We start from the raw sequence: 13,189 nt of genomic DNA on the forward strand, positions 1-13,189 counted from the left end.
CGATAGATAGATAGATAGATAGATAGATAGATAGATAGATAGATAGATAGATAGACTCTTTACAGTATAGTAACACATCTTTGTCCGGTGACGTGCCACCACCGCCCTCTTTCTGCAAATTCTCTCTCTCTCTCTCTCTCTCTCTCTCTCTCCCCCTCTCTCTCTTGCTCTCTCTCCCTGTGTCATACACAACGCAACTGAGGCACAGACAGGAGACTGTTCACGACCCAGTTTGTTTTGTTTTCCAAGGATCGATGATGATGATCCCGTAAGGGTGAACCATCTGTGGCGATCTGTCCAACACGTGCCGACTCTTCTGGATAAAAGAACGAAGAAGTGGGAAGTGAGTGGACCCGGCGTGTGCATTCGTCCTTCCACTGCGCGCCGTGCGCACAAGAAAAGGTGATCCTCTCGTCGGCTGCCGCGCACCACTGCACACAGGAGGACATGCATGCGCTCCAGTGATGCAGTGGAACTTTACGCTTCTCCGTCAAGGACATTAGAGTCGGTTGGATGTCACAGAAGAAGCCATAGCGCAGTTTGTGCCTAACTTCGGGGTGCCTGGAAGATTCGGGTAACTGAACAAGTTTAATTGGTGATCTGTTGTTGTGCTGGGACCCCGTGGAGCGGAAAGACGCTGTTAATATCCCCCTCGGCGACATATGGTCTATGTGGGCGCAGATTCGGAGCTGACGACCCGCTCCTTCTCCACGGCGCGTTCTCGGCGGGGCTGGTGTGGACAGAGTCGGGTGCGCTGAGGAATGCGGAGCCAGGATTTAGTCTTTTCCACCTCACCTGCGGAACTCTTCGCAGCACATACGAAAGTAAGTGATTCCACCAACTAAACCGTGCGCTCTGGCTCAAAAACAACAAGGAATGATTCCAGTCAGATACTTTGTGGTGTTTTCATCATGATTTGAGCAAAGAAATGCATTCTACTGGTGACCTTGTCGGGCATTAAGATGCTTTTGTGCAGTGATATTATATTCATGAGCTGTTTCTTCATGTGTCGTCCCCGAATCCCCTCTGATTCTATTTTTATACCAGTGTTATAAACAGGCTGAATAATCACGGGGTTCAGTGGGCTACATAACCCTCTTTCTGTTTTCATCCTGCAGCCGACTGACGCAGCCGGTGAGTCCACAGAGCGCCATGCTGAGGCAGATCCTCCTCAACTCCACCGACACGCCAGACTTCGACCTGGGGCTCATGGCCCAGTCTTCCACGCAGGGTCCCTCCTCGCTGAACGCCTCCCACGGCGGCTCGGTGAGCGTGGCCGCTCTTCTGAGACCCACCACGGGGCGAGGAGGGGGACTCCGGGAGGGCGAGCTCCACAAACCGGACCTGATCACCTATATGGTCATGTGCCTACTGCTCTTTCTGCTGGTGCTGCTCATTGTGTTCTTCATCAACTGCCAACTCCGGAATTCTTTCTTCGCCTCAATGCCATATGACAGGTCACTGAGAGAGGCCCGGACCTCCTACAAGTAATGTTAAAGCTCGTGTAGACTCTGCTGGGGCTGTGCAGTGAAACACTGACAGTGAAGTAGTTGCCTTTATGTGTCTTAGACACTTTTGGTGGGTCTAAATAACCTGGAATCCCCAACGAGACCTAACCTGATCAGTGGGGACTTAACTGAGCCCTCATCTCACTCACAGCACCTCAAAAACCAGACCTTGAGTCCAGGGGAGTTCATCTCAGAAAACTAGTGATGTCCCTCCCTGCTGCTGCTGCTGCTGCTGCTGGAAAGATATCAACTTTAACTCCCAATTAAATTCGTGTCTCTCGTATTTTCTGGTAATTAATGGAGGAAACGGTGAAACAATCCATCATCCACTGCAACCCCCGCATAAGCACTTTGGAAATAAACCGTTTATTCCCTCATATTGCCCCCACACTTCTGAGCTCCTTTTACATTTGCCCAGTCACTTGCAGTTGGGATCTTCATCACACTGACATGTCATGACAAAAATGAATCTGTTTTTTGTTTTTTTTCTTCCCCAAAGCAAAGCGACGTGTCGGCATGGAAAGGGTCTTAAATGTGTATATACAATATTTGTGTGACTGTAACTATATTGTCTTGTAAACTTTCCTCTCTGCTGTGCATTGTACAAGGGTGATTAAATGGCAGAATGTATCGCCAACGTATTTACACGCACTTTGGAATAGCTCGTCTGTATCTGAGCAGCGATGCTATGATGATGATGATGATGATGATGATGCAGCAGTTAAAGTGAGGGGCCAACTGAACTGGTAATCATGTAATAGACTATGTCCGCAGAGGCGTTTATACGAGAGCCATAGGGCTGCCAGCCTCATCGTGCACGCTCACGTTTAATTAACCTCTCCCACAATTTACAGATCCAATATCCGGACAATGACTTGAGGCTGAAATAGTAATAATAGAAAAAAAAAAGTATGATGAGCCCTGTGTGATAAACCAAACTGTTGTCAGCCACTGGTGATGCGCAAATCCTCCCCAATCTTGTTGTTGGAAAACACTTCTCACATACCAAGGCAGATAGATGAGCCTATATATCTCTGTAATCCTGTGTGTGTGTGCGTGCGTGCGTGTGTGTTCTTGTATTTGTGGCTTTGTGAGGACCAGAAATCGTGTCAACCATTATAGAGTGAGGATTTTAAGACCTGGTTTTTGGGTTAGGGTTAGGCACTCAGTTGTGATGGTTAAGGTTAGGGTGCGAGTGCATGTGTGTGTGTGTCTGTGTGTGTACCTGGTATTCCTTATGTTGTGGGGACCTAAATCTGTTTACACAGTCACATCATGGGGGCGTGTCTTCCTTATGGGGACAAAAATCAAGTCCCGATAACCTAAATTAAGGTACTACATTTTAAGGTGAAGATATGCTTTAAAGTTAGGGTTACACTAGGGTTAAGTTCAGGGTTAGGATTAGGCCATGATGTGATTCTCAAAATTATCAGTCCAAGGAAACTATATTCAAGAAAATCCCCTTTTTTTTATTGAGTGACTTATTGCTTGAAACCACAGTTGTTGTTGTCTTTGGATTTGAGAGGCTCTGTGGAGACAGGGGGACACGGTGACCTGGACTGCTGGACTTGTATTGATGATTGACGACCCACATGCTGTAATTAGGAGGACATTGTGCACACGGGTCGATTAGTCAGTGCATTCAGCGGAGTGATCAATGCGCATTCTTCTTCAGCTGCCTTAAGACAGTGCTGTTTGTATTCTAACCGCTTGGTGGCGCCCGACTCTGATTATTTCTTGCCCAAACCACATGTTGTGTAACGCCATGTTTACCAAATACAGAAAATAGCTGCACCTGCACGACATAGAGAGTGCAATAGCTGGGCATTGTTTGCTCAATAAGGAAGAATCTTGTGAACTCAGTGTTGATCTACAGTTTTAGTGATTATTTCCTCACTACATGCAAAATCCTCACCACATATATGAGATGAGATAAAGTGTAATACTACAACCTGTAATGTGTGCGGTTTTCTTTCATAAATGTCTCTTCTAAACTCGAAATTCAAGGATAAACAGTGTCAAATACAGCAGGAGAAGTATTTTTTAAACACAACAAATTCATACAATATTGTGAAAACCCATCACTATTCTGAATGCATCTGTTTCTGTGGAACTAATGTCATGCTGAACTGTGAACAACTTTTCCAGCATGAGCAACTGCTTAAACATTCATTCATTCATTGTCTGCTGCCTAGAATCCTCCACATGAGGGTCTATAGGGGATGTCAGAGCCAATCCCAGTACTGCTTAAACATGTGTATGGTTATTTAGGTCCCTGCTCTCAAACATCTGTGATGGAAGATGTGTGAATTGTTGTGAGAGACAACCAAGAGGCACTTGAGGTCAGTTATTCATGTCACTGGCCTGTGCTGCCTGCGGGTAGTGTGTTATTCCACTGCATTGCTCAGTTGAATGAAGCAGAGGGCCACACATCTCGAACACATCTTTAATTCTAATTTAACTCATTCATATATGCAACATGCATAGCTACATTTACATTTCTGAATTTGAGAAGTTTGAAAGAAGTGTAATAACATAAAAAAAATAAAGTAAAAAGTAGAAAGTCAGCCAAGCCTTGTGTGCTACAAAAAAGTGTTGTGTTACTTGGTAAGTCTGGTGTCACCAGTTAAATGTTTTTAATGTGAAGATAAGGCAGAGGAACTCCATGTAACGCTCTACAGATGCAAATCGTCATGTCATTGGTGCAGTCCACCTGGGGCAACACGTGAGTGATGAACATGGGTGCAAATAGCTAATATTCACTTAAAATCTTATGAATGCTAAACTTTGTGGCATGTAAGAGAGCCCCATCTATTGTTGTTATTATTATTATTATTATTATTATTATTATTACCATTGTTATTTTTAAATATTGCATTATGTCAATGGTAATCATACACAGATGCAATATTGTGTAAATTATTTTAAAAGAAGTACTAGTAGTTAACTAATTTCCTACTGGCTGCTGCCATCATACAATGTGTGAATGACAAAACATTAACAGTATTAAAGTTATGGTCGTGTTGTTAGCTATAAAACTATAGAGAACAACAAAATTACTGGACGAGATATGTATAACTACAAAATTGCACTGTTGCACCGAAACATACGAAGATAGGAGGAGTAACAAAAAGCAGTTTCCAATCATTTATAAATAAAAAACTAAATTTAACAAAAACAGACAAACAAAAATCCAGAAGGTCTTGACTTAGTATCTGGATAACTGCTCCAATTATTGTTTATTAACTTACGTTTTCTGTAGGCATTCTATGTTTATATCACATATCAATTTAATACATGAAAAATTTTCTTTAAAAGACACTTTATCCTGGTTTAAAAGAGTTATAGGTAGAAGGGCTGGAGCAGTCAGTTCTCTCAGGTGTAGCTGCTGAGCTCAGGCTCCTCCCCAGCCAGCTCAGACCGGAGTATGTCTGTCAGAAGAACAGGAAGACTTCACCGCTGCTAAACACTCCAACCGCTGTCACTCAGGGGTTAAACAGCTAAACTAACTTATCGCAGCCATGGGAACTAATTTGGGAGACACTGCAGACAGAAATAACTCATAACGCCGACACACCCCTTGTGTTGAAGTGACCAAAACAACTCGTGAAAGTGGGAAGAGTGGAGTTTTCTCTCCCCCCTTTTCTTTTTTAGCTTACGGTTACTTTACCTACTGTTGTGGACAAGCTAGCAGAGCTAAAGCTAACGTTAGCTGACATCGTGCCGTATACTTTCGGGACTTAACAGTCACTTTTGTTTAAACTTCGGTTTGTGTTGCGTGTGGACACGGGGTTAGTAATGACTCCGTGTGTATTTTATTGACGCTACAGGTCGTTTTCGGACGTTTCGTCCCGAGGCTCAACTGTCTGCTTTGAATTTCCCTCCTTCGGTGATACATATGGACAGGCGGCTTAGCGACGGGTTCGCTCTCTCAGTATAGTTGGCGTTCTACCAAATTATTAGCAGCACCGTGCTAATTGTGGCTAGTTAGCCAAGGGAGTAGTTCAGGCCCGGCGGTTCGATTACTTTTCAAGCAACTTACGAAAACACCGTCGGGGGAAACGTTTGTCTTTGTGCTGTCAGGCCCGGCGGTTCGATTACTTTTCAAGCAACTTACGAAAACACCGTCGGGGGAAACGTTTGTCTTTGTGCTGTTAGTGTGGATATTACCGCCACACACGGAGGTATTTTGACAACCACTTCAAGGATACGGATAAACTTTTGAGTATGGATCCACACACGGGCAACTCTGCCTCAGCAGCCGGTCCAAAGAAGGACAAGAAATCAAAGAAGAACTACAAAGAAGAGGATGGAGACGGGAAAAAGAAATTTGTAAGTATCCATTAAAATTCAATTTGGCACACTTCAATGATCTGATCTGGTGTGGTTACGTCGGCATCGCTGGTTTTAAACCGAACATGACATATGACAACATTTTCTTCCGCTCATGTTGCAAGTGAAGTAACACTCTGCCATTATATCTGTAATTACTTTCACCCCCTTAAGCTGTGCACCAGCTGTCAACAAAGCCTCAAAGTTACACGGAAATATTTTACGATGTAGTACAAAGTAAGCGTCTGGATATGAGGAAGTAGCTGGCCCTCCACCTTGGGAGACTGGTACTGAACACATAAACCTTTATGTTGTGCAGTCCTGACAATCTTCAGCAAGTCAACACATGACCTGGATGTTTTATTGTTTATATTATTAATTTAAAAAAAAAAAAAAAAACAAGCCAAAGAGAACAATTAACTGGTCATAATGTAGTATACAGTTAATGGCTGAATGCGTTTTGATTAATACTCAAAAAAAAAAAAAAAATTACCAGACAAGCTTTCTTTGGTAAGGTGTGGCTTTGACAGCATGGGTTTTTCCTGGGTGACTTAATTACAGTGACATGTTGTGTCAGCCTGTGTGATTCAGTGTGGGGTCATGATGAGAGTCACTAGTAGCCAGGGCAAACTGTTGTGTAATGTAACCCATGTCTAGCAACAGGTGAAAACTGATATACACACAGGCAAAAGGTATCCATAGATGATAGATAGAGGATGCTCAGAAGACACACGTAGTCACCTAGTAAACCACACACATGCACACATTAAATGCACACTCACCTTAAGTAAGTTCTTACACTTAATTAGTCCCACTCAGCAGCCCTCTCATATGAACCACCAATATGTTTTACATCCTATATATGTGTATATATATATTAGTCTAGCAAAATACAGTTCTGAAATTTTCATTAAACTAGTACCACCTGCCAGACATGAGCCCAGTTAGACCTAAGAGGTGGGTATAGTGTTGGTCTTCAGGCATTTTTCTGCTTACATTGCATTTATACAAGCAGTCAGCTTGCATACAAAAACACTGTACAGTGTTAAGTAAATGTAAGTCATCTACAGGGAGCATTGTGCAATGTCCCTAGATAACAGTGAGTGTGCAAGCCTGGTTTCAGTGAGAGTTGGCTGAAAGTGTGTTTGCGTGTGTTTGCATGTTTACCTAGATGTAGAATCCTTGACTGAAGTAACACTAACTCTGAATTTTGAGCTACTCTGGCAGGAGTTTTTTAACACCATGGTCAGAGTTCAGTCAGGCGAGAGGGTGTAGATATGTGGTGTTGCGTACTAGATCATGACCTCATTGCTATGTATGACTTCATTGCTCTCTGCCTCATTTCAGACACACCAACAATTATGTGTCACTTGCATCTGTTTTGTCTTCACTTATCTTACTCTCTAGTAGATCAAGCTACAGTGTTGGTCTGTTGTACACCTTTTTTGTCATCAATCTTTAAAAGACATTTAAATATTTTTATTTTGCCATAATAATTCTGCTCCATCTTCGCTCCTTTGAAACATTAATTGCAGCTATATACTCCTGAAAAACAAAACAAACACTTATCCCTTAAATTAAAGGTACACCACTGTTTTGTCTGAAACTGAACATTCGGAATAGTCTGTTGGGGATTAAGATTATGTCTGTTAAATCCATTTTGGCTGTTCAGTCGGAATATTAGATGATCCTTCTCTTTTTTCTTTTTCCCTTATAGACTCTCGGGTAACTTTATTGAACTATGTAAAGACTGACAGTGATGTTCATGACATGATAACAGTCTAACCATGCTGAAGTACTATATCAGAACGCAGAAGATATATACAATAGTTATGTAAATAGAACATGATTTGTGTGATTCACTGAGTGTATAACTCCCAACTCCAGTCGCTCTTGTCACCCAGTCCTGTCATATAACAGTCATAATCAAAACAATATTGTTATGGCAGGTTGCAATATTCCAATCCATATATGTGTTTGCAAAGCAAGATGCAGATCAGACAAGCTGTCAGGTATTTATAACTAGTAAAGATGGTGGATAGCTGTTGTTAAGGGGAGAGTATTTTTCTAGAACTGAGAGGCAGCAGAGGTGGATCACTGCCATAGAACGCACTTTAATTGAGCATAGAAGACTGAGCGATTGGGAACCCACAGGGAACAGGTTCCACTTGTTTAGTGTGATCACTTAATATCAGAAACAGAAACATCTCATATCTTGTTTATTTAACATGCTTTTATTGCAATGTCAACGTTTTCCCCTGAGTAGGATGAGGAATAGTTTATCAGAAAGTTGAAGGTGTCCAGATACTGCAGATCTGGAATAATGGTTGTTTCAGTACTTGTGCAAAGCACCACAGGGTAGGGCTGCTTGATTATGGAAAAAATAATAGTCACGATTATTTGCGTCAAAATTTAGATCACGATTATTTCAAAAGATTACTCATTGACGTAAACTTTGAACAACAAAAGCTGGCTTTGAACATGAAATTTTTAATTAACCTTTTTGAATTTTAACCCGGAGATTCCACTGAATGCCGGGACAGGAAGTCAGACACCATTAAAACATTAAAAGCATTATTTTTATAATAATAAAAAAAAAAGCTTTGTTTTGATTAACTTGTGTTTTCATAACTGAAACACAAGTTTAAATTAATTACACAGCCAGCAGGGGCATTATAAGGCTAATTTATAAGGATAGGCGATAAAATGATAACAATATATATATTATATATATTGTATATATATATACAACTTTTCCTTGATATAAAAACAAGATACACTTGATTTAATGTTGATGGAACTAATTTCATTCACATTTTGACAACCCGAACAGCTAATGTAATGGTGGGCGATTTGGCAATTAATATATTTTTTTTTACGAGGTACTGAACAGTGAAACTAAACTATTACGGTTAGTTTTGTGGTTGAAGCTATAAAACGCCGACCTGAAGGCATTCATTTGAATTCATGGACGGGTTGTGGTGGCATTGGTCAATGATGCTTTTTGCTTTTTTGATCACACCCTCTTCCCAAAGATAATTTTAAACTTTTTTGCTGGACTCAGATCATTTTGGAGCAGACCTTCAGGCTCATCCTCTCCTTTATACTCAGCCTGTTACACCAACACATAAAAGAAAATGTTAAAAGACTGATAAAACATACTCAGAATCCTGTTACACAAGTTAAACGAGTTATACTTCCTCAGATTCTCTGTTGACCATGCTTAACAGTAATGTCTATGTTGGCATCAGATTTAAAGTGCACAGTGAACTCTGACAGGTTGAATCCAGCACCGGTCCTGTTCATTTTCGCTGCATCTTAGGCTGCCATGAATGTGGTTCATAGAAACCGAGTCAAGTGAGGGCCAGAGTTGGAAAATATGCTGACTTTCCACATGCATGTTGTCATATTGATAGATGATAATGGAAGTAATGTCATCAAACTCTTTTCTAACAATATGAACAATTATGGTTTGTTTGTAAATTGTGACACATACAGTGTGCAATTACACACTATATATAAAGCACTTGAATGCATCATTTTATAGTTGGACTGTTTCGTATGAGCACCCCATATTAAAGTCGTCACATTAGCTACACAGTTTGCAGGCTTTAATTTCATGACACAGAATGTGTTGTAATATATCAATATACTAATTATTTGTCCCAACAAAATGTTGTTACATTACTGGAAAACCAGCAGCAGTTTTCTGCGAAATTGCATGTGAAGTTGAATCTCGGGTTGATGTTCAATTAATTGTCAGAAGGTGCTAGTCTTGATCTGCACAGGGCTGAAAAATGGCAAAGATTAGTGTACCATCCCTCAAGCATGAAATGTTGTGCTGCATATACTTTTTTGCAGCAGTGCATCTACTTCCTGGGGGAACCACCTTAGCAAATGCTTAACTCAAGATAATACCATGAATCAAACCAGACAGGTCTCAACTCTTACGTACTCTACTTTTTATCACAGTATCTGACTTAAGTAGTCTGAGTTTAGTTGAAAATGTAAGAAAAATGCTGCCTTGTACAGTACATCCCTTTTGCCATGTTTCTTAGCATAATCTGTTCTAGTCCCTCCAACACATATATTTGAATTACTTTATTATTTATTTATTTATATGTTTATTTCGGTCATGACATTTAGATCACTCATCACACAACAGTGCAGTTCACACAATACACATAACCGAAAGGGAAAGCGGGAGAAGCAAAAGCTTATCTAGTCCCACCCCCTTTATCATCATACATTTCATTACATTTTTTTTTAATTCATTTTTTTATGACATTTGACAAAGAAATGCATCAGGTAGCACTCAGAGATATAGGCTAGCTCTAGACAGTCAAATCAGACTTGAACTGTACATTGAACTAAACATCGGAACATTTCTTGTTATGACAACCAGGCTGGGTCAAAACCTGTCATCTGGTGGTGACTGGATTTTTGCTGTTTGTCAGGAGCAGGCTGTGCAGCACTTGGACCCGGAGCAATAGAACTACTCCGGCCACCACCCTGTGAGCGTGCGTGTGTGTGTGTGTGTGTGTGTGTGTGTCTGTCTGTGTGTGTGTGTGTGCAGAGATTGTAAACAAACCGATCTGGCGTCGGGTCACTCAGTTGTAGAAAGTTGGAGTGAATATGCAGCACTTCTATTTCTGGAGGGTGTCGCAGCAGAGCCGCATAGATTCAGTACGAGCGGGAAATACAGGAAAATAAAAACTGGTTTACTGGTTTACTTTTCAGAATAAAACATCCTCTGTTGACACCACATCGTATTTCACTTAACTACTTGCAAGCCCAGCATGCTCCTGTGTCTTCCGTCGGAAGAAATATTCCTCTGTTTGTTGTATTTACAACACATACAGTTTAAGTGCCGGGAGAAAAAGTCTTGCGACTCCAGATGTCCAGTCATGCGGAAGTGGGTGGACGTGAGACACAAGCAGTATAAACTGGTGGAGCTGGGTTGATCAGAGTGCAGCTCATCCAATTCACAGCACATCCGTCCTGCAACCAGTGTATTTACCAACAACAAGAAATACAAATATATATAGAAATGCAACAAGAAATACTATTTTCTGATTATTTTCCGATACGTTGCTAATTCAAGACAGCTGTATGAATGGACTATGCAGAGCAATCTGCCTTCGCGTCATCCATTCATTGATAGACTTGAGAGCTCTGGTATGTACATGTTCTATAGGATAGTTACATTTAAATGACATCTGACGGGGCACCCCACTAATGCAATGGTAGGGGAAACACTGATGCAGTACATATTTTAATCAAGCTTGATTTAAAAAAAAAAAAAAAATATTGAAAATAAAATTGTAGTCTAATTGCAGATACAAGTAGAACACATCCTCCGAAGTTGCCGCAGAATTATGCTTTCATACCATCATAGCTGATGCTGACATGTTTGTGCTGTCGTGCTTGTATTAAAAAGGAAATGGCCAATTCTGTTTATCATTGTTTGTCAGATCTTTCCCCCGTCACTAAGAGAGGTTGCTTCAACAGTTGTCAACTATTTGCGGGCTTTTTTTCTACACCGCATAATAGGGGTGTTGCTTTACTTTGCTTTTCTTATGAGCTTTCTTACCAAATAAATGCGGTTCAGTTGGATGCTATTCATTGCTACTTTAAACTTGGGAATGGATACGAACCTAGTACTACTAGGTGTTGGTACTCTGTCTGTGTAGGGGACGGGGATAGCTGCCTGTCAGACACACGCACACACACAGAGGCAGCAGGATTCAAGGACAGTGGAGAAAGTTAAACATTAAAGTCTGGTTATATTTCACCAGAACTGCCTCAAGTGTAACAAGACTATTACTTGTGTTGGCTTCCCTGCTTAACTTATAGGCGGTGGTCAGAAAGCACAGGGGAGATTTTCTTCCAGGACAGAAGCTGTAGCTAGAGTTTGGGCATTTATTTCTTCCAGCAAGCACAGAACATTTCATTTTCGTGCCTTCTTTGTCTCGGCTAACACTAAACCTTCCTCATCATCCTTCATAATAATCACACAACTGATCATACCTCTCTCGCAACTGTTTAAAAGTTATGTACTCATCAGTTTGAGTACTCAAAAGAACATCATCAGCAGTATAGTAATGCCCCCTTGCATCGTGCTAATGTACTTCTGTCTCTTCTGTCTCTTCTACAAATTCAGACAATAAATACAACCACTTTGTGCCGAAATTCTGTGCTGTGTAAATAGCAAAATTGGAGGAGCACATGCCCTAATGTGCATATTATCTTGCGGGCCATTGTATTGCAGGCCGTATGTGGTCTGCAGGCCTTGATATTGACACATCTGGCCTAGCTCGTAGCACATCTCCTGTGTCTCCCTTCACCTCATGTTTGTTTTGCTAGTAGTAAACCACAATGAGTCAGTTAAATTATACAAACATGAGTTCACAGTAACGATTAGTTTGTTAAAATATTAGCTATCTGTTAATGAATTCTATCTGAAATTGTTACATACACATCCAAATAAAAGTATATACACCATCACATCCTCACCCCCACCGTCCCAGTTGTTGGTCCCACATACTCTTTCATTCTAGAAAAAAACCCTAATTTGCTCTTGTGAATTACACTTGCAGTCAGAGAAATATGGTTTCCCTCTTCAGCAATTTGACTCTGGTGTACTGGGGACAGTTACGACAATATGAAACAACTTTGTGTTCAAACTACTGTAATCGACTGGGTTCATTTGTATACACATTGTTGACTGTTAAATTCTAGTTGCATATGTACATGTACAGTATATTTGTGTATACACACAAATGGGTCAGGTTGTGTTTTGAGTTATATTTTTTTCTCAAATTCTGTGGGCTGTGACAGGAAGTTGTGCAAAAATAGAAAACAGGATGCGTCTTTATTCTTTATTGCTTAACCTTATCTCTCTTATTCACTCCTTTCCACCATTGTGTAAGGAGGTACCACTGGGCTACTTAATATGTTAACAAACATGCACACGGCCCTCTCTCAGGACTTAAGAGCCCTGGATGATGTTAATATTAGGGCTGCAAGTAATGATTGTTTTTGTTAGCTGACTAATCAGCCGATTTCTTTTTATTCAGAATAAACACCAGTAATGTTATTAACACAATTAAAAGATAGACAGCTGCTTGTGTAATTCTCTGCACTTGACATGACTTATTAAATGGCTTAGTTGAATACTTGATTGTAGTTGGTTAAAAGTTACTTTCAGTGGTCTGTTATTTCTGTATAACAGACCGTTAAGTGTAATGGACTGTTGCTAGGGATGAGTCCCACTGAGAGCCTTGTATGTATTAGTTGCTTATGTCTAGAATGGCTGCAGCCCTAGTTAATATCTACAGCAGCTTTGT

General features: G+C 40.8%; 2 protein-coding genes across 3 annotated transcripts in view; both read left to right on the forward strand.

The window, feature by feature from the left end:
* The first annotated feature begins 175 nt into the window (after positions 1-175).
* Positions 176-3,459, forward strand: LOC131472602 (small integral membrane protein 32-like). Its single transcript, XM_058649946.1, has 2 exons — positions 176-824; positions 1,119-3,459. Exon 2 carries the CDS (start codon positions 1,153-1,155, stop codon positions 1,489-1,491), a length of 339 nt encoding a protein of 112 aa, XP_058505929.1. The 5' UTR covers positions 176-824; positions 1,119-1,152; the 3' UTR covers positions 1,492-3,459.
* A 2,134-nt stretch (positions 3,460-5,593) lies between these two features.
* LOC131472354 (protein diaphanous homolog 1) overlaps positions 5,594-13,189 on the forward strand; it is a 35,283-nt gene continuing 27,687 nt past the window's right edge. For both annotated transcript variants that reach the window (XM_058649430.1, XM_058649429.1), the window contains exon 1: positions 5,594-5,840. In XM_058649430.1, coding sequence (XP_058505413.1) covers positions 5,736-5,840 — 105 coding nt within the window. In that variant the 5' untranslated portion in view covers positions 5,594-5,735. The remainder of the gene's footprint in view (positions 5,841-13,189) is intronic.

This window comes from Solea solea, chromosome 14 (assembly GCF_958295425.1).
Source record: "Solea solea chromosome 14, fSolSol10.1, whole genome shotgun sequence".
Classification (NCBI taxonomy): domain Eukaryota; kingdom Metazoa; phylum Chordata; class Actinopteri; order Pleuronectiformes; family Soleidae; genus Solea; species Solea solea.

Bases quoted from the DNA above. Each gene is read 5' to 3' on its own strand.
- LOC131472602 (XM_058649946.1), top strand. From the start codon at position 1,153: ATGCTGAGGCAGATCCTCCTCAACTCCACCGACACGCCAGACTTCGAC.